This window comes from Sinocyclocheilus rhinocerous, unplaced genomic scaffold (assembly GCF_001515625.1).
Source record: "Sinocyclocheilus rhinocerous isolate Xijiao unplaced genomic scaffold, SAMN03320098_v1.1 scaffold106, whole genome shotgun sequence".
Lineage (NCBI taxonomy): Eukaryota > Metazoa > Chordata > Actinopteri > Cypriniformes > Cyprinidae > Sinocyclocheilus > Sinocyclocheilus rhinocerous.
In genome coordinates this window covers 38,087-59,352 of record NW_015633181.1, presented here as the reverse complement: position 1 = coordinate 59,352, position 21,266 = coordinate 38,087, and the positions used below count along the sequence as shown (strand labels likewise).

Here is a 21,266-nt window from a genome sequence, read left to right as displayed (position 1 = left end):
AAGACATTTCATCCCTTATGCTTTGACACATTTACAAAAATCATAACTTAGCCAGGTTGAACCACAAACCGAAAATTTTTTTTTTGCTGAAAACATTTAAGCAACAAAATATTAACACACTGACATTTAAAAAAACATTCATATAAAACATAAATTGCTTTAATAAAGAGTTCAGCAGTGCCTTTGTGCCGGTCATTTATAAAGCTTTGGCTTTGTGCCACTCTTTCCATTCTGGATGCGGCCATTTGGAAGAGTGTAATTCCATTATAAAGCTGGAAAAACTGTATATACATAAGACGGTTAGAGCCACAGCATAATAACAATAGAATTACATCAGAACTTGTCAACATTTTACGTCAGTATTAAACTCTTCTTTTGTCTGGTACTGTCATTCAGGTACAGGTAAATATAATGGTTACATCATCTCTATTCTAACTATGTTACAGCTTTAAACTGACATATTGCCCTCTGTGCCACCAGAAGAAGTCTTTACCACGATGATTACATAGCCATAAGACAGAAAGTGAGCTATTTTCCCATGCAAGATGATTGCATTTATTGCAAAATAACCCCAAGATTAACAAACACAGTATCAAACTTACATGGCCCAAGAAAAGGAAAGGCAGGAGAAAGGTCAGACCCCTCCACATCCAGGACTGAAACCCCTCTGATCATGAAGCACATGTGAAAACATGTGTTAGTGTATAAATCTGCAATAGAATAAGGAAAAAAAGACGAGAAAAGAACACACTACCCACCAACTGTGAGGTCCATGTTGTGTCTTTCTCCAAGAGCTCTAAGTCTATATAAGCAGCCACTCTGGTAATAGTACTGGAGAAACTGAACAAAATCTGAATGGAGAACAAAACAAGAAAATTAAATGATTAAATAAGACAAAGAATAAATCATTAATACACTGAAAGTGTTACTAATACTGTAAGGCAGCAGTTCTTACTTATATACATGGAGTAGGACAGGAACTGATTTCTGAACATCTGGTAGAGTTCACCATCAGGCCTGTGAGACAAATGAACAGTTGACGTACATCTGATATTCACACATTATCTCTCACTCTTTTTCACACTTATTCTGTACTACTGATCCTCAAAAATGACTATGAAGTGTGCCATCCTACTTGAACACATTTCATTTTAAGCATTTAATCAGAATAAATTAATCTGATTAATCTAATACATATTAAAATACTCTTTATTAAAGTGCCAAAGTTTCAAAGATGTAATGCTGTAATATCTCACTGTGTTAAAGAGTTAAGTTGTTCTTACCAGGTCAGCATTACTCCAGAGAGAAATGTTGAGACATAGTGTTGAAACACCCACCAGCCCTTGATCCTGAAACCAAGTATTGAAACTTTACAATATAGCCTGTAGTACTGCATTAATACATGGCAAGAATTGAGTATTACATACATTGTTAAAAAAAAAAAAATTCTTCCAAAAGGAGGTTTTCGCAGTGATGCCATATAACAATCACTTTGAGTTCCCCAAAAATCCATCCAGTGAACACTTCTTATAAAAGAGCATTTTAATAGTCTAAAGAACCTTTTTCCACTATAAAGAACCTTTTGTGCGAGGACTGTGGAAGGGTTCCATGGATCTTTAAGGCTCTTCATGGAACCTTAAATGGCAATAAAAAATCTTTCTTTCTTTATTTATTTATTTAGTCAACCTTTATTCTTTATTAGAAGGCAATGTTACATTTATTACAGTTAAAAGAACCTTTATTTTTAAGAGTATAATGACATGATTATTCTTACTTGGAGCCGTTATTAATGAGGATGCTCTCTCTTATCGTCAATGTACAATAATACCACACCAACAGGAAGTTGAAAAGTGCATCTACAACCCTGTAAGAACACAAGGGAGCAAAGACAAACGCATAAATTAATTTGGTTATTTCACATGTATTAGTGAAACATGTAGAATTACATATAGTCAATGATTAAAAAACGGCTGTTGCTACATGATATTAAAAAATTACACTTTTACACTCTCTAGAGAACTATTAGGCTAACCCTCAATTTTTCATATTTAATTGGAATAAACATGTACCTGTAGCTGACCAAAAACCGACAGGTGAATGAGAACAACAAGAGCAGCACAGTCAGGTATAGTTTGAACTTCTCATACTCATCTTTATAGGCAAACCTGTACAATGGAGAAACAGGCAAGAGTCAGACAAATCACATGACGCATGACTCATTAACATGACTGCATTTCATGACACCACATTGTTTAAAGATGATGATCACAAGTTAAGGCTATTGTGGTGTTAGAATTTTTCAGAACATTTTAATCAAATAGGACTGTTCAGAGAACTTACTTGGACTGCTTGTTAAGGAGTGTTACGTTAACATTTCCAAGAACAAGACTGAGGTATAACCTGAAACAAGAACAGAGTTAGCATCAGCATATTTCATGTTATCATCAAGTGCTTGCAGAATCATTGTATGTGTTTGAACAAGGTAAATTACAAATCCACACACCACTATCAATTATTATTGAAATATATACCACACCTTTAGTCTACAGTATTTTAAGGTCACTGAATTAGTAACAGGCAAATACAGAGCTGTATGACCTGCTTTGAATTGTAAATGCTTTTAATGTGTATTTTAAATATCTCTCATTTGCATTACTCGTTTTTCTTTGGCAAGAAGGCCTCCATCTCAAAAAAGACGTTTGATCTTTCCTTTATGGAATCTTGGATCTCGTCTATTTTATTTACATCGTCTGAACTCGCTACCGCTCTGCATCTACGAAAAAAATTAATGAATATAAGATATAGATCAACAACATTTATTTTTAACCAAAGCATATATAACTCATAATAACTGACTCCTGCAGGGATTCGTTGAGATCCTTTAACTTTTTCCTCTGCCGTGCAATAGAAGAAGAACAGCTGTCCTGCAGTTTCGAAACCTCCTCCAGCTTTTGTTTGTAAAGTCGATGTGTCTCCTGTGCAACAAATATAGACATTAGAAATTTGCAATTGGTCAAAGACGTGAATATAGCAATATCATGAGGAACCGTCATTTTGATATTTTTGGTGTATTTAAAGTCAAAAAAGTTGGTTTAGGATTAAATTGCTAAGCAGCTAGTGATTAAAGCTGAAGCCTAACTATACAACCAGCTATTCATAGCAATACTTCGAAATATTTGTAAATAAAACAATTATAATGTATATAAAAACATTTAAAGATAGAAGAGTAAGGTCTCATAGTTCAGAGCTGTCCTGCTATCTGATTAGCACTAGAGAAAGAAAGAATCCACACCTGAACTTGTTGATAGTCTTTTTCCAGATCCTCCCATTCTTGTAAACATTCGTTTAAGCCAGTCGGGTTAAATAACATTTCCAGAGAGTGTATTTGATGAAAGGTTCCCAGATAAGAGTGAAGAGAATAACGGTCTGTTCTACCGTTGTCGGAGCGCCTCGCTATCTTTGACACACACATCTGTCATCTGAACGCAGTTTCACAACAAGCGTAGCCAATCAGAGACGGACCTCGCGTCATAATGAAACCCAGTCTCAGCACAGTTGATGCTAACCCGCCAAACTGCTGCGCTCTATCGAGCGCCCTACCCCTCCCTTAATCTGACCAATGAGCGCTTTCAAAACAAGACAGCTACGTCAGAGACGCTATAGTCTACTCCAGAGCCATGGAAAGAGAGAGTTGCGTCAACGGAAGTCCAAAACGCTCGATCGTCACGTGATTCACGTAGACCTCAAATAGTTCCAGGAAGTTCATAGCGGGCAATTGAAATATATTGAGTTGGAGAGACAGAACTGTGATTTTTGGTAATTAGTAGACAATAAAATAATTTATTTACATTATTTACAAAATAATGTATACGTAGTATATACATATATATAGATGTAGTTATATTAGTGTTGTTTTTAAAAGATAAAATCCTCTAATATTTGAGGATTAATGTGGTCAGCTATCCGTACCTGCCTTGTTAACATATTTTACCATGGTAAAAGTCCGTGTTTGCTATATAAACGACATCGTGGTCTTCTGCCAAGGTAACTTCAGCCTCTCTATATAAATATAATTATATGTGTGTGTGTGTTCTTACAACTTGCTTGTTAGTCAAGTTCAATCACAAATATACCTGTTCATTGTCGTTTTACTAATCTCATGGTAAATGTTAAGTTTGTTGTCTTAGAAAATTCGTTCCAAATAAATGAAGATATTTTATTAAGTGAAACCTAATCTTGTTCAATGTGTTTGATTCTTGTGCACCCCTACGATCCGCCATTGCTGTAAAAAAAAAACTGGTCCATTGGAGTGAATGGAGTTGTCACAACTCTCTCTCTCTACAGCTCTGGTCTACTCTACTGACTTCCCACAGACGCCCATAGAGCCAAATATACCAACTTTGAATAACCAGAGTTCAGTGTCAATGTTGAAATTGTAGACAGAACCTCTTATTAGGTCATAGGAATAATGGATTGGCAGAAAATTTTAAAAAGGTTTATTAAAATTACAGCATTCTTATTATACACAGTATATGTGTTAAAGCAACATATACAGTAAAGTGGAAGAAAATGCAGAGTAGTCGTCCTCCTGTCTTATGACATAACCTGCTATTTTTAGTGGCATATATTATCTCAGACAATTATTTTGATGTTTTAAACCCTATTTTAGGTAACACTTTACAATAAGGTTCATTATTTAACTACTTTAATTAACATGAACTAAGCATGAACAATACTTCTACAGCATTTATTATTCTTAGTTAACGTCAACACTTACTAATGCATTATTAAAATCAAAAGTTGTGCTTGATAACATTAGTTATTGCACTGTGAATTAACATTAACTAACAATGAATTTTCATTAACATTAACAAAGATTAATAAACACTGTAATAAATGTATTGTTCATTGTTTGTTCATGTTCGTGAATACATTAACTAACACTAACTAATGGAACCTTATTGTAAAGTGTTACCCTATTTTGTACATTCTAATATTGTCTAGTGTGTTTACGGGAAGTAGTTTATTTCTAGTTTTTTAAAATATAATTTTTAATTAATATATTAATATTAAATAATCTATTATTCTGTATCATCAGTGACTGTAGAAAATCATTGAATATGAATGTGCACATGATGTTTCTGTTAAATTTGGTTATTGTCAGTATTTGGGTTCAGATATATCTGTCACTCTCTTCCCAAGAGTCTGACGTTCCCAGTCAGAAAGTTGCTGTACAAATCCTCGATTTGGCCTCATGTTGGCTTTGCACTGCTGAATATGATTCCATGCCTCCTAAAATATTCAGAAATGACAGGTGACAAATATTTTTAAAAAGCATCTGTCAACAACATCAATGCAAACTGCAAATGCAAAAGTAAAAACATTACCTTTAGTGTGTATTTGAGGTGATGCATAAGATATGCCATTGTTACAGCACTGCATCGGCTTACTCCAAGAGTAGAAAATATCAGAACAGAAGAAGAAGTATTGAGATGTGAACCTGAAATGTTTAAAAGACCCACAATAATAATTGAACATCAGATTTTCTTTCTTTCTTTTGAGTTATTGTTCATCCACTGGACAAAAAAATCTCCTAGTACTTACCAATAAAAACGCACATTCTCTCAAATGAAACGATCAAATCTGCCTCTGCAGAATCTGCAATTAGGATGTGTAAGACAGTGCAGTTTGCCTTTTTAAACCTAGTTTGCAAAGTTCAGTTCATAGATTAATTTGGGTTTTCAGGCCATGATAAGAATGGATTTTTTTTTTTTTTTAAATACTATGATTACATACAATATATGAATATATATGAGATGGTGGGTTTGGCTCACACTAGACTGCATTCATCAGAGACATTGACAAGTGCATTCATCTTCAGATCTTTAAGGATTTGAAGGTTTGTGGCCTGCCTGTAATCACCCATGTAAAGTTTGCCTGGCAAGATTTCCACAGGATAGGGATTCAAGCTCTCCACTTCCTATGAATATATGTATTTATGATCATTAAATATATTTATAAACAGCAAAAAATGCTTAATTTATGATCTATTTAGAATAATACCCTAATATTGTAAAGAATCTTTTGCGTTCTTAGGAAAGGGTAGAGTGCAGAAAACTTCTCATAGCCTCCACTAAGAATCTGAACTGGAAATTGGCTCGCTTTTTCTATGCTGACTGCACAGTCTATAGCTGGACCTATAAGAAAAACATACAGTTAGGAGGTTTTCAGAGGTGTTTTCAGAGTTCAAAATGTTAGAAAAGGTGGTGTCTTACCTGAATCTGACAGAGAATGTGTACTACTGTCATAAACAATGATATACTTCATACTTTCAACCTCAACATCCAAGGGCATAATAAACTTCCCATCAGAATCCTTTGAAAAGCAAGAAAAGCCATTGAAAAGTGATGTTTTTATATTCTACAATGTTGCAAAACAGGAATTAAAAACCATAAACTTTAGGGGAGAAAAAAACATGAAATTGAAACATACCCATTTTGCAATTCTGGCAGTAATGATGTAGCTGAAGTTATATGATTCTGCTGCACAGGCATCTGAAAAATAGGATTATTGTTACAATTATACTTTCACTTTCACTTGTCGGTATTTGAATTAGTACAGTAAATGTACAGCCAGGGATTCAGTTCTAAGGAATAACTTCTTAATTCTTACCAATCAGACAAAGATAGTTGCTCTCTGCAAGCCTTGGTAGATGAGTGTATTGATTTAGGATGTTGTACAGTTCTGATGCCTCACAGAGAACCTTTCCAGCCATTAGTTACAGTTTGAGCACATAAAATGTGGCTGTCTGTATGTTTCTTAACAAAAAAATGTGTTTGACTAAAAATTACAAGTTGGCGCGTCTTGACTTGATACTTATTTTACTTGGCGTTTTGAAATATTACTGCTCCGAAATGTTTCTTAAACCAAACTATACTGATTTATTGTTATTGCTTACGCTGAAATAACACGCTCTACTGCTCACTGATGATTGTTTACGCTCCTACTATGGTAACAGACAAACCGCTGCAGTGATTGACTCAAACCCTTTCCGTCTTCCTTAACCAATCAAAAGTTAAAACCCGTCCCACCGCGCTTCAGCTGCGCTCCTATTGGAGGGTAAACAATAAGGAACTATTTTCAAAATCAGGCTTACAGCTGTCAGCAGCTGCGGATATGCCTGGATTCAGGGTATGTTGTTACTATTAGCTACTTAAATCAATAAATAATGAATAATTAAACGATTTGTAATTCCTTTCCAGGGCCTCGGCGGTGCCTTTCTGCGGCGGAGGAAGAGAAATGGCAGCAGTCGACGCTGGGCCATAAAGAGCAAGAAGCCACTTGGGACTCCTGCCATACCAACGGCCCCTGTGTGAGCAACTGTATCATTTTTATATCCACAAAAACAATGCCTGTAAATACAGTGCTTTCATAAACACTTACAGTATAGTTTAGGATTGTTGTACCACATATCATGTACATGTCATGTATATACTTATGTGTAAATATCAAAGTATATATATATACTTTGATATACTAGATATTTACATATAATCATACTAGATATTTACATATAATCCACAAGACAAAATAATAACTTCATTTGCTGTAAAAATGTAAGTTATGCAGTATTTAAAAAAAGCATGAACACTTTTTATCCGTATTTTGAAGACTTAAAGGGATTCTTGACCCAAAATGACAATTCTTTCATCATTTACTCACCCTCGTGTTGTTCCAAATCTGTATGACTTTCTTCTGTAAAACAGAAAAGAAGATATTTGAAGAATAATGTTGGTGACCAAACCGTTTTGGTGCCCATTGACATCCATTGTATTATAAATTGAGGCATTTCTCAAAATATGGGTAAACTATCCCTTTAAGACTTTGAAAATAAAAGGCTTATGAGCTAACTGTATATCTACTATATATATACTTAACTTTACTTTCTGGTAATGCTTTCACCCAGTCCAAACAACAAAACAAAGGTGGACACTATGGAGGAGACGAGTGTTCAAACCACTAAACAGCTGTCTTCAACACTAAGTATTGGAGCTCTGTTTTTTGCATTTGGAAGTGTTGTGCAAAAATGCGGAAAGACAATTAATCAAGTAAGTTTTTCTTTTTTTATTAGAGTTCAAAAGAGAAAGAGCTTTCCAATGTCTGACCAGCTTATTTTTTAGACCTGTTTTGGACTCCTGAATGTCTTCTTTTTCTGGAGAGGCTATTCCGAAAGAGTGGAGTCCCTTCACCTAAAAGTAGAGGAGCTGCAAAGGGAAATAGCACTATTGCATTCCACTTTGAAGGTTAGAACATTTCAGCTGTACTGAAAAGAATGTTCTTTAATTATTTTCAAAATTCCAGTGCTTGTAAAGTGTATAAAATATTACTTGATAGCTGTATCGAGAAGCCAAGACTGCAGGCGGTCAATGTGACATGCCTGATGGTGTTCAGCACTCAACACCTCCGCCTGTCTCCCTTCCACCTCCTCTTCCTCCTCCTCAAATTCTGTTGACACTTGCTGCTCCGAAAGTGGCCTCAATTCCCCTAAAAACTGCTCAAACTACCTCTGTGAAGGTAAAAGTTTATTTTTCAATTCACTTCACTTTGCTTGTTGAGAAGACAAGTTATGAAGGTTTGCACTATTTTAGGTTTTGCACTAATTTTCCTCCTGTCCCCTAATAGGAGAAGCAAAATGGCCCTGTTGCTTTGACTCTTCGAGATCTTCAAGCAGTACGACTAAGAAAAGTGATTGTAGGCCAAAAAACTCAGGTGAGTGACAGATTGTGTCCTCAACTTTTCCAATGAATCCTGCATTGAGTCGATATTTATGATGGCATATTTGTTCACAGGTGTCTCCAGAGAGAAAAAGATCACCACTGGTCACACTCGCAGACTTGCAGAAAGTCAGTTTGCGACGCTCTAATTCTGACCTCCCCTTAAAGTCTAGATCAAGCCTTGGCAGGTGAATTTCGGCATAAATAAATGTAGTTTTTTTGCTTTAAAGCAATACATTCACATTCATGCTACATCATTTGCGATCTTCTCTGTAGGACTGTCTGTAGGACACCAACCAAAAATCCCATGAATCTTCGGGTACAGCTTCGAAAAGTAAACTTAATGAGGCAAGATCACTTTTACTTTGTATTGTTGGAATCAGAGCCAAGACATGCCTAAAACTACAGACATCACATCTAGCTAAATACTTCTCATTTGCTGTATTCTTAGGAGTCCTGGTGGCACACCGCTGTTTAACAAAGAGAATGCTGTGATGGATTCAAGCCTGGATCCAAGCATGACCAGAGAGGGTTAGGAAACACGTACCTGGTATGTAAACAGCTTTATCCCAAAATGAATCACAGAATTTATTATTTTAAGGTTCTCTTTGAGACCGCTAGTTTCATTTTATTGAAAGATCATTTTATTTAACAAATAAATCATGAATTTATGGCCAGAAAATTATTTTTCATTCTTTTTCATTCTTTACAGAGTGCTTTAACAAAAGAACTATCACCACTCAAGACTGTCTAAACAAAGATAATTACTGTTTGTTATTGCACATTGTGTTTTGCATGGCCAGTCGTGTGTGTGTACAATAAAAAAAGCTCCTAAGGACAGGCACAAATGCATCTCTCCCAGCAGTCCATTTGCTCTCAAAACTGCCTTGTTGGTCAAATAGTGACAGCTTCGCCATCCAGAGGAGCTTGTTATTGGGATATGGACATTACGAGCGGCTGCCGATCATCAGTCTTTCTGGCATTTGGGTCAATCACTACCAATTAGAGCGCACTCGTTTTGATTGAAAACTTTTTTAATGCAGGCTGTAAACCGAGTGTTAATAGAGCATTGCTAATGATGATTTTCTGATGCATGTCCCACCTAATGCTAATAGTCGTCTTCATTAGTGCGGTCTGTAGGCAGGTTATTAGCGATAGTATGACAACTGTTTGGTATTGAAAAATGGCATCACACTCAAACATTTCTATGATAACGTGGCCCATATGTTTATCAACCTGAAAACAAGAAACGTTATCTTTGTCTGAGCTCGGGGGAGTTCGTTTGGGGCCAATTCATCAATCACAGATGGGATCTGCAACTTGTGGAAATGGATCATTTAATAAACGTACACCGTATCTGTTTTGATCAATGTTATTTATTTAGTGTTGGTTTTATCTCAGCAGAAGGAACCTTGCCTTGGATACCTTAAAGGGGCTATAGCATTTGCTTTGCTCTTTTGAAATAGTGTTCATTGAAATACATAGACAATCTCTAAACCTGGTTACTACTCATGTAATGACCACAGAATGACTAACTTTGCATATGAAATAAGGAAGAATTAAAGGTACAGTATTCAAAACAGCTTGTTAAATTGTAATGGCCAGAGTAAGAGCAGAAATGGTCATGAAAAATTAATTTTGGGCTGTACTGCTTTTTTGTTTGTTTAATCATGTGAAATGCAATCACAAATATTTAAGTCACACTCTACAAACAAATGTTTTGGTTAGAGTTAGGGTTAGAAAAAATAAATATATAAAAATGTGTGTGTGTGTGTGTGTGTGTACTGGTTTATATATCCTGGTGGGGACTTAAACCTGACTACACACAGACTCATGGGGACTCGTGTCATGGTGGGGACCTAAATTGAGGTCTCCACGGGTAAACAAGCTAATAAATCACACAGAATTAAGTTTTTTGAAAATCTAAAAATGCAGAAAGTTTCCTGTGAGGGGTAGGGTTGGTGTAGGGCAATAGAATATACGGTCTGTACAGTAGAAAAACCATTACGCCTATGGAGAGTCCCCACAAGGATAGCTGACCAGACATGTGTGTGTGTGTGTGTGTGTTTTGCCTTATTTTTATATGTATACTGTGACTGTGCTAATAGCTTTGGTTCTCCTAATGTCATGTTACTATAGTAACTATTTTAGTGACAGGACTGTATTTGATGTTACTTGCTGCTATGTTATTTTATGTACTTGTTGCATGTGAAGTGTGCTTCTTGCTCCTTTTATATCAGAAGATCCCGCTTTTTAAGACATGCTAATAACAAATGCAGACTGTATGAAAATTAAATGCACATCAGCATGTGGTTAATATGGTTAATTGTATAATTAGTAGAACTAAATAACTGAACATGCAGTTCAGTGTCACTGTTACTGAATATGACTGGAATGTGCAAACTAACTCCGCTGTAAAATATAGTACTTGATACTTTGTTGAAGTCTGTACAGGGGTGAGACAAGTCAGTTATTGGTCTATAAATTCAATAATCCATTGATAGCTTAGGTGTGTGGTAAAACGTGAAGCACAGATAATAACTAGTCTTGTTATTGTGAGACTCAGGATGTGTTTTATTTCCATGTTTTACTGTATGTTTACTTGTGGGCTTGAGGTGTAACACCCAATTAAATGTTACCGTGTCTTAATGTTTTATTTTAAGGGTCTTTTGCAATATTTGGCTAAAACCACTTTTATTTGTATGTAAAAACAATTGCAATGAATAACAAACTTTTAATAAATATTGGATCTACAGAAAATGTGTAAGTGTTTTTTAATTTCCAGTACAAATGAGTGCATTTAGATGAAGACAAAATAAATGTTCGATTTCTGGCTTAGTATTTAATATTTGGCATAGTATACATTATTTATATACAATTAAAGTATTTATTAATATATATGAATTATTATTTCTATTTAGCTTTTAATTTTTAGTCATTGTAACTTCAGCTTAAACTGGCAGCATTTCTAATTTTCCTTTAATATTTTATCTAATAATTGTATTTTATTTGATTTATTTTACTATTATTTAAATTCTATTATAGTATTCACCAATATTTGGAATTGGCATTTATTCCTATATTTTGTTTTCATCCTAATTTTAGATGCAGTTACTTTATGTGTTTTTTTTTTTTTTTTAATATTTCTATTTAGCTTTACGTTTTAGTAATTTGAATATTTCAACCTAATCTTATTTTAGTTTGCTGCTAAGGCAACAATTCAAATTTCCCTTTAAGTTTTATCTAATATTCATATTTTATTTTATTTTAATTACCGAAAACGATTTTTTTGAACAGTTTTAGGTTTGGTGAACAATAACAACACCGCAGACTTATAAGACTATTACTATTTACATATGACATTTTCCATGCTTTTTGTCCGGACATTAACTTGCAGATTAATGTATCCACCCGGACTCTTCTTTTGCGCTCGCAGAAATGCGTTCATCAAAGCCCCGCCCATTTGTTTCTGTCCAGCAAAAATGGCGGTTCCCATGAATATCAGAGCTCTGTTACAGTCAGAAATAATCGAAGACACCGTGGACAAAGATGAGGGTATTTGCGTATTGGGCATATTTGGGAAAAGCGCAATGCAACCGGGATCAGCTAAAGACTCTCTCATAAACACCTTAGCAGATAAACACGTCTTCTCTCTCTTTGGGAGCGACGACACTGACAATCCGGGTGGGGGAACATCGATTCATGCGTATTATAATCAGGAGAACCGCGTGCTGTATCTCGTATTAACATCTGTTTTTGACAACCGCCAGCTTATTCGCGCGTGCGAGTCATTGACGGCGGGTTTGGGTCATGCAGAAGCGCATGAGTTTTGGAAAGCAGCAGAGAAGGATCACTGTTTGCAGCTGCTGTATCTCTTCTCGCTGTGCCATATTCTTTTGCTGGTTCATCCCACATGTTCGTTCGACGTCACTTACGATAGAATGTTCCGCGCTTTGGACGCGCTACGTCAGAAAGCGCTTCCACTGCTGCGCGCTGCGATTAAAGATTCGCCAGTATCTAAAGAATGGAAGTTAAACTGTCGGCCGTGCCCTCCACGTCTGCTGTTCGTGTTCCAGATGAACGGAGCGCTCAGAGTGGGCTCCTCTGGCACGGGTGGGAATGGGACTGATGGCTCTGGAGGGGATAAACCCAAAAAACACTCCCCTAGAAGGCGACTGCAGCATGCTCTGGAAGATCAGATATATCGGATATTCAGGAAAAGTCGTGTATTGACCAACCAAAGTAGTAATTGTCTCTTTACAGTTCCTGCCAACCAAGCTTTTGTATATGTAGTGCCAGGACCAGATGAGGACCCCATCGGCTCTCTTCTGGGGCACCTGCGGTCCAATTGCGTCCTGCGAGAAAGTGAAGGCAGCACGCCTGTGCCCAGGCAAAGGCGGTACCAACAGATGAGGTACTCTAATAGACAGCCCTCTTTCAATGTAGAAAGCAGTCTTTCCTCAGGAGGGCAGCTGGTGGACTGCACTTTAAAAGAGTTTCTTTGGCAGCACGTCGAACTCGTATTGACCAAGAAAGGTTTTGATGACAGTGTAGGTCGCAATCCGCAGCCATCACACTTCGAATTGCCTACTTATTCCAAATGGTTGCATGTTGCGCACAGACTTTATCAGGTCATGATGGAGAACAGTGAGGATGACGCAGCCGAGATTTCCCTCAAGGTGCAGGGTCAGCTCAAAGTGCTGGAGGGGTTCCTTGACGCAGATGCCAAGTTCTCGGAAAACAGGTGTCAGAAAGCCTTGCCACTGGCTCACAGTGCGTACCAGTCAAACCTTCCCCATAATTACACCACCACAGTGCACAAGAATCAACTGGCGCAGGCACTGCGAGTGTACAGCCAGCATGCGAGGGGAGTCGCCTTTCAAAGATGCGCCTTACAGCTCCACGAGGATTGCTACAAGTTCTGGAGTAATGGCCATCAGCTCTGCGAGGAGCGCAGCCTTACGGATCAGCACTGCGTACACAAGTTTCATCTGCTGCCAAAACCAGGTAAAGATCCATGTTTTAAAAGATCTATACAGATCCATTTTTTCTGTGTGAAGAGCAAATTTTTTTTTTTCATGGTATATTGACGAAAAATTTACTTCTTTCTAATTACCTCTGTTTTTTCTTCAAATTTCAGGAGAGAAACCAGAAATGGACCACAACCCGCCTATTCTATACCACAATAGCAGGGGTCGCTCTACAGGTTCCTGTAACTGTGGTAGGAAGCAGTCTCCAAGAGAAGATCCATTTGACATCCAGGCTGCCAACTATGACTTCTATCAAGTCAGTAGCTTGAAGGTTTTTTTCCACCATAAATATTCACTACACAAGCTTTAAATCTGTTCTTCGTCATTCTGTCTTTCATTCTCAGATGCTTGAGGAGAAATGCTGTGGAAAGTTGGACAGGATCAATTTCCCAGTGTTCCAAGCCAGCACACCCGACCCTGCTCCTGCCAGTGATGAGGTGCCCAGACCTGGAGAGGTTCCTCCATCAGGGGAAGCTGATCGTCTAAAGGAGAAAGAGACTAGCACTCACACACCTGGTGATAGCACAAGTTTGAGTCTTGCTCTTAGCTTGGGCCAGTCAACTGACAGCCTTGGAACATATGGTGATGGAGCAGAAGGACAAGAGAAGAGGCCAAGCTTGGTGGACAGACAGCCCTCCACAGTGGAGTATCTCCCCGGGATGCTTCATTCTGGATGCCCGAAGGGACTGTTGCCCAAGTTCTCGAGTTGGTCTGTTGTTAAACTCGGTCCAGCTAAGGCCTACAACAGCCTCACTGGTTTAGAGCAACCTGGATTCCTCCCGGGCTCCGCTTTCCTCTTGCCCTGGGATGTTGTCATTCGGAGCCGATCAGAGGAAGATGTAGGATCGCTTGAGCCTCTGGACGGAGGACCAGCCTCCTGGCCAGCACCGAATAAAGCATCCGCTGGAAAGCGAGGCAGCGCTGGAGGAATCGGACGAGGGCGTAGACGGGATGATGTAGCTCGTGCTTTTGTTGGTTTTGAGTATGAGGACAGCAGAGGGCGCCGCTTCTTTAGTTCTGGCCCTGATAAAGTAGTCAAAGTGCTTGGGCAAGGCGGACCAAAGGAACCTGCAACCAGATGCTTGAATTCTGATATGCCTTTATACATTCCCTCTCCAGCTCAAGGACGAGGGATCAAGCCACACTATGCTCAGCTGGCTCGTCTTTTTGTCGTTGTCCCTGATGCTCCTCTTGAGATTGTCCTAAACCCACAGGTAAAATATGTTAAAAAGTGCAACATCAGTCAATTTTTATCTCAAACTGAAGTATTCACAATGATTACTACCCACATTTTCTCCATTAAAGTATACTGTTCTGTGCTTCTCTTCTATCCTAGGTCCAGCCAGGTCCCCCTCCCTGTCCTATCTTCCATCCGGAGCAGCCTGAGGTGGTGCTGCCCCCTGATGGACTCTGGGTGCTACGCTTCCCTTATGCCTACGTGACAGATCGTGGACCATGCTACCCTCCGAAGGAGAACCAGCCACTGGCCAACTTCAGGGTGCTGAGAGGCATTCTGCGTGCCAACACGACTAGTTCAACTCCACAGTAACAAAAAACACTCTGCACTTAAAAGCACTGTTGAGATATCTGTAGGACAAGGATATTAAGCATCATTTTGGTGTCACCATGCTTCTTTTCATTTTCTGTGCCGGTTCTTTTTTTAATCCAAATTCTAGAAATAATTGTGGCTGTAAATACAAGCAATCAAATTAAGGAATGTTGTGTTTATGGTAAATAAATACCTGCATTGAGAAAAACTGACAGTGAAAAATGTCATTATAAAACTATAATATTTTAAACTGAATTTACTTTTTAAATGTTTTAAATGTGTATCCAAAATAGTGTCCACTCTGGATTTTCTGTTTGCTGTTGACTTTTTGAGGTTGATGTTATAAATTATTTTACCTGAGTAAAATAAAATTAAATCTCATAAAAAGCTTAAACACTTGTTCATTAGAAAGAATGTAAAAATATCAATCTATTATTGTAGAGGTTTTAGATATCAGTCTATTATGGTTTGTATTATGTTTTTTACATAAAATAGCTCGTAAAAACGACACAGAGAGGCGCTATTTGATTATCTGATCTGTCTAAAGTAATTATGAATTGGTACATCTTTGGCATTCTCAAGTGAAAAAATACAGAGTGACAACTGTAATATCTTATAGGTACTTAATATTTTCTAAGTTTAAAGTCATTTAAGACTTGCTTTCGCTTTTAGTTTTATTACTTATCCAACTGGCACGTCACAAAGATAACAAATGTTTTTTTTTTTGCCTGCATATCCTCTGCGCTCGCTCATTGGTCCGTCCACTTTTTAGGTTGGCCAATCAGCGTATTGTTGCTAGGCCGTTTTGTCTCGTCTATTTGCTGGCCTGGCTGTCAATCAAATTGGGAGCTTGTATGGCGAGGCCCGATGCGCAACTGGGCTGTGTTTACAGAGCGCTGCTCTCGAGGCGCGTGGCTGCTGAAGATACCTGCAAACTTTGTGTTGTGAGGAATGATCGCCTGCTGTTTTGCATGAAGTTGCAGTTTTAAAGAGGGAGACAGCTCGACCAGCGCGATACCTTTCCATTCTAAGGTAAGATCAGTCCAATTATAATGCTTTTAGTGTCACCTTTTATAGGAAGTTCGTCTTCTTAAAACATTACGTTTGTTATTTATTATCTTGCATTATATGACAGCACACTAAAAATTAACCTAGTAAATTCTGAGAATTTATATTTTAGTTGTAGATTGGATCTCAGTGCCAGTGATAGATGCTAATCTGGATTTAAAACGTTATATATACAGAATGCATCATTGCATAGTTAAAATGTAAACAATTATAACTGTTCCGAAAGTGTTGCTTTAAATCTAGACTATTATAGAATTATATGCCACTAACACACTACCAGCAAATATTGGTACATTAAGAGAAGGAAAAAAAAAACTTTATGCACGAGTCATTGGCCATGAACACAAATTGTATGTTGTCAGGATGTTTTTTATGAATTTAACTATAATTAAAAAAAATATACAAGTGCATTTATATTTCGCAAATTAAAGAAATCTTTTAATTTTCAAATATATGCTGTTTTGCATGGAAAAGCATGAAAATTGACTTACAAAAAATAGTGAGAAAGCTTTCATGCTACTCCTATTGCATAATAAACTATTTAATTAACATTACCATTGCAAGCAGCTCCACAAGATCATTGCTTATTGTGCATGTTATGTTATTCTGTACTTGTATAAATACACTTACATTGTTGCTTATTTTTATGAAACATGCTATGCATAAGCAAGTGTTCTCAGAGGGCTAGATCACTTAAATGAAAGTGTGGCTATTTAATATTTTGCAGTATTTATATTGTGTACTGTTTTGTTATCACGAGGCAAGCGAGTGACACAGGCTTGTTGTCATTTTAAAGCTGGCTTTTCTGAATTGGTTTAGCTGTTGGTGTTTTCAAGGATGTGATTGCCAGAGGTGCTGAGCTGGTGCTGCCATCTGCACTCTCAGTTTGGTGGTATCTACTATGGCCTACATAGAAGCTGGTTCACTGATACCCACACAAACTTGTCTGACCTGGATCCATCGCACTGTCTCTCCATCTGACCATCTGTTTCCAACACCTGCCTTAATTAGCTTTGCACATTCATGGGTATTTCTGTCGCTTTATGCTGTTAGAATATGGACTGAGCTTGAGAGGTTATTCTTAAGGATGAATGCACAAAGTGTGCCTTTTCAAAGCCGGTATATTAATTTAGAGGTAATTTGAGAATTTTTTTTCTGTTTTTGTTTTTTTTTCGTTCAGGTTTTTTTTTTTCAGGGTTGTATTTTCTCTGGACTTGGCTCTCAAATGCAGTTTGCATGTTAAAATTATGCAATTATAATTTAAAATATTAAAATGTTATTTTTAGTGTGCATTTACTAATCAGTATGGATCCTTTTAAAGAGCCCCTTGTATTTGTGTATTATTGCAATTATGTTAACAGGGACACTGTAAAATAAAGTGTTAATCCATCAGATGTATAATCGACAATTTAGCTACATAGAGCTAAATATCACAGCTTATGTGTGTACGCAGCAGGGGCTTTTTAATTTGTGCTGACAGATTTCAAAGGACAGCAAAAAAAGTTGCTATTATGGGAGCTGCCTGCTGTGTATTATGTGAGGGACTGGGGGGAATGAGGGGGGATTCGCCACCTGTTCGGGGGTCCTTGTCTGTTTAGATGCCCTCTTACTGCTTAAAATGCTCGAGACCTTTTATTAGGCTCTAGTTTAAACAAGCAAAACAAATAAAGCCATTTATTAAAAGCAGATATTGTGCTGATGTTGTGATATGTTTTTGTTACATAACAGGCATTTTATTGAAAACGGGTTTATCTGATTTGTGTTAGTGTAATACTTTGGGACGGAGATGATATTGATTTACAATATAATGCTCTTGAATACAGCCAATGTGTGTTCCTGAGTTTATTAGGGAAACCTTAGCTAGTTTTCTTGATATATGCATACATAAACAAGAAAGGAAACAAAAAAAACTCCATTGTCTCAAGGATTACCTATCTTTAGAATTATTCAGGGTCTAACCACCATAGACATTAAAGGAATAGTTCACCCAAAAAAAAAAAAATTAATGAAAATTTACTCCCCCCCTCAGACCATCTAAGATTTAGATTAGTTTGATTTTTCATTGGAACAGATTTGAAGAAATTTAGCATTACATCACTTGCTGGCCAATGGATCCTCTGCAGTGAATGGGTGCTGTCAGAATGAGAGTTCAAACTGCTGATCAAAACATCACAATCAGAGCCATCCTTAGGGGGGGTGCTTGAGGGGGCCCCGCGGCGAACGGACCAAGGGGGGAATCAATTGTTCCTATGACGAAACAAACTTATTTACATCTTGGATGACCTGAGGGTGAACTATTCCTTTAAGGGAAATGCATTTCTCCTGATATTCGGCCATAATTGCAGTCTTGGTTTTGTTACAGCAGTCGGTATTAGATTTGTTTGTCAAGTCGTCAACTGTGTGGTCAGAAGAAGGAAGATCAGCCAAGATCAGACATATGATGAATGAGATCTCTTCATTATGTGTGTGTTTGGTCTGCTCCAGACTAATTTGAAATGGTAAACACACAAAGCAGACAGAGACCAATTGGGCACCCTTTCTGTGATTATGGCCTCAGTAATTATACTGGCGACAACCGTTTATCTTCATCTCATCTGTCGAGATCTGAATGAATTCCAACCTCTGCATTTTCCATAAATTTCCCCCATAATTGTTTTACCTCCAATTAGCCTTATACCAGCGACGTATCTATCCTTTGTCGATCTTGTATAATTGTGTTTGAAGTTGCATGAGAAAATGATGTTGAAAATAATGCTGCTGTATCATTTGGCCAAATTATACAGCATTTCTAATGGCAGAGCGAACACAACGGTGCTTAATTATGCCAAGGAGAGTCCAATTTCAAGCCTCACGCTGGTGACTAGAATACTCTCCGGCTGTATTTTTGTAAGGCCTGTTTGATCGCATCAGTGCCAAAGCAAATGTAATCACAGAATCGCAAATAGCTTCCCAGGAAACCTTACTTGCAGCCTTTTATGAGTTGTCTAATTCAATTTGCTGAGTCACTGAGTTCATGTGATATCTGAAAAAGAATTTATTCTTTGAGTTTTTCTCTGTCATGCTATCCACGTGGCTTTATTTGGTAACACTTTACAGTAAGGTTTTTGTTTATCCATTAGTTAACATCAACTAACTAAGATTAATAAATGCTGTAGAAGTACTGTTTATTGTTAGGTTATGTTAGCAAATGTAATATTAACAAATGAAACCTTTTTTTAAAGAATGTAAATGTTTTTTTCCCATTGTAGAATACAAATGGTATTATACAATGGGGAAAAAACATTTAAACATTTGTTCTTTTCTAAATATGTGCTTTATGAGCTCAGCAGGGTTTTTTGCTGACTTTGCTGAGTCACAACGGCCAACGAATGCTTTTGTTTATGTGATAGTTATGTCGGTTTACAGAGATGTGGTTGGAATTCAAATATCTGATGATGTCACTCACAAGGCCCTTTTTCGATCTCACGAATAGCTGTCCGCGCTTCTAGGTAATTAAATGAGATGCCTGCGGATTCTTTTAGTAATTAGTTCTGTCTTAAATCTCGTCCAAAGCTGCTGCCTCAACAGGCGAAAAGCTGCCAACATGCCACGATGACGTAAAAGAGGGCACCCAATAAGTCAGAGTGCAAACGTATTAATTGAATTCAGAAAATCACAACAAATTAGTGTGACCTGAAGGATTAGTTCATCCAAAAATGGCAATTGGGTCATCGTTAACTTGTCCTCATGTCATTCCAAACCTGTATGACTGAAAAGAAGATTTTTAGAATAATGTTCACGCTGTCTTTTTGAAAGCAAATAGGGTGACCAGAGGCTGTTAATTTCAAATAAAGCACAACAAAGCACCATAAAAGTAGTTCATTTGACTTAAACTATAAGATTGTAGCACAGCAATGTAGAGAAAATTTGAATAAAAGTATGACAATCTAAATTTTGGTCTCGTTTTCACAAAAATTAAATTATGCCTTGAAATATAATGCATGAACTGCTCAACATTTTGTCTACATGGATTTGTTTTTTTAATCTAACCACATTTTATTAGGGATGAGTCCATCAAACAAACGAGCGTTGAAATCATACGCGTTTGGTTGTCTGGCTGTCTCTGTGTTTGAGCCCACATCATTGGCAGGTCTCCAGTTCTCTGCATTAAAAAGCCGCCTCTCATACAGCGCAGCCCCCGTCTAACCCGAGGGCAGGATGAACGCGGGACCACACAGTCACTGTTAGCTGACAGACAACAGCTCACAGACGCTCTGATTCATGCCTATTTGCCTGCATTTGCACCGTGTTCTTGTGAATGACGTCTGCTGCGTTCACTGTCTGTGTCTCGCTGACATACACTCAGTTTTCAACATCATTTCACATCAATCTGTGTCATTTATGACACCAAAAATGTATGAATACCCTGTAGGATTCTTTAATATTTGTTCATCCTTTATATCTTCATATATTCATTTACATAGCTACAACATGTCAAGCTTGTCTTAAAGGGGCTTGTATGCTTTTGTAACTTTTTTTTTTTCATGAATATTTTCTCTTTGATACTTAGTTAAACTGGCTGTTTTTGCAACTGCATTTTAAAGACTATAATGTGTAAATTCAATATTTTGTGTTTTGATATGTACATGCATGCGCTTATGTTAATGTTCTTATGGCAGTGGTGTCATACATATGATGATTTCTAAATTACCTACACTACTGGTCAAAAGTTTTTTTTATGCTTTTGAACTAATAGCATTTATTTGATATGAAGTATGGTAAAAACATTCATGTTGTGAAATATTATTACAATTCAGAAGATCTGTTGTTTATATATATATATATAATAATATATAATTTATTATT

At 37.2% G+C, this 21,266-nt stretch overlaps 3 protein-coding genes, 1 long non-coding RNA gene and 1 pseudogene across 6 annotated transcripts in view; 3 read left to right on the top strand and 2 right to left on the bottom strand.

The window, feature by feature from the left end:
- Window positions 1-196: 196 nt before the first annotated feature.
- LOC107743436 (transmembrane protein 120A-like) lies at window positions 197-3,479 on the bottom strand (annotated as a pseudogene).
- Window positions 3,480-5,160: 1,681 nt separating this feature from the next.
- Window positions 5,161-6,775, bottom strand: LOC107743435 (serine/threonine/tyrosine-interacting-like protein 1). The gene is made up of 8 exons (XM_016556666.1): window positions 6,673-6,775; window positions 6,493-6,554; window positions 6,276-6,375; window positions 6,064-6,197; window positions 5,835-5,980; window positions 5,605-5,702; window positions 5,388-5,500; window positions 5,161-5,292 (listed from the first exon to the last, which is right to left on the bottom strand). The coding sequence occupies exons 1-8, from the start codon at window positions 6,773-6,775 to the stop codon at window positions 5,161-5,163; spliced, it is 888 nt and encodes a 295-aa protein (XP_016412152.1).
- Window positions 6,776-7,125: 350 nt separating this feature from the next.
- Window positions 7,126-9,583, top strand: LOC107743468 (proline-rich protein 11-like). Of its 3 annotated transcripts, none has more exons than XM_016556689.1 (10): window positions 7,126-7,191; window positions 7,263-7,372; window positions 7,967-8,108; window positions 8,181-8,303; window positions 8,395-8,574; window positions 8,683-8,769; window positions 8,850-8,962; window positions 9,051-9,122; window positions 9,226-9,324; window positions 9,487-9,583. In XM_016556689.1, the coding sequence occupies exons 1-9, from the start codon at window positions 7,177-7,179 to the stop codon at window positions 9,308-9,310; spliced, it is 927 nt and encodes a 308-aa protein (XP_016412175.1). In that variant the 5' UTR covers window positions 7,126-7,176; the 3' UTR covers window positions 9,311-9,324; window positions 9,487-9,583. The 3 variants fall into 3 exon arrangements, with proteins under 3 accessions (XP_016412175.1, XP_016412174.1, XP_016412176.1); XM_016556688.1 differs by having other exon boundaries at window positions 8,395-8,580; window positions 8,686-8,769; XM_016556690.1 differs by lacking the exons at window positions 7,126-7,191; window positions 7,263-7,372 and adding an exon at window positions 7,747-7,863 and having other exon boundaries at window positions 8,395-8,580; window positions 8,686-8,769.
- Window positions 9,584-12,216: 2,633 nt separating this feature from the next.
- On the top strand, window positions 12,217-15,672 carry LOC107743383 (protein SMG8-like). Its single transcript, XM_016556574.1, has 4 exons — window positions 12,217-13,781; window positions 13,915-14,060; window positions 14,149-15,018; window positions 15,141-15,672. Exons 1-4 carry the CDS (start codon window positions 12,257-12,259, stop codon window positions 15,351-15,353), a joined length of 2,754 nt encoding a protein of 917 aa, XP_016412060.1. The 5' UTR covers window positions 12,217-12,256; the 3' UTR covers window positions 15,354-15,672.
- A 555-nt stretch (window positions 15,673-16,227) lies between these two features.
- Window positions 16,228-21,266, top strand: part of LOC107743382 (uncharacterized) — an 8,203-nt gene continuing 3,164 nt past the window's right edge. The window contains exon 1 of the long non-coding RNA XR_001640401.1: window positions 16,228-16,385. This is a non-coding gene — a long non-coding RNA (uncharacterized LOC107743382). The remainder of the gene's footprint in view (window positions 16,386-21,266) is intronic.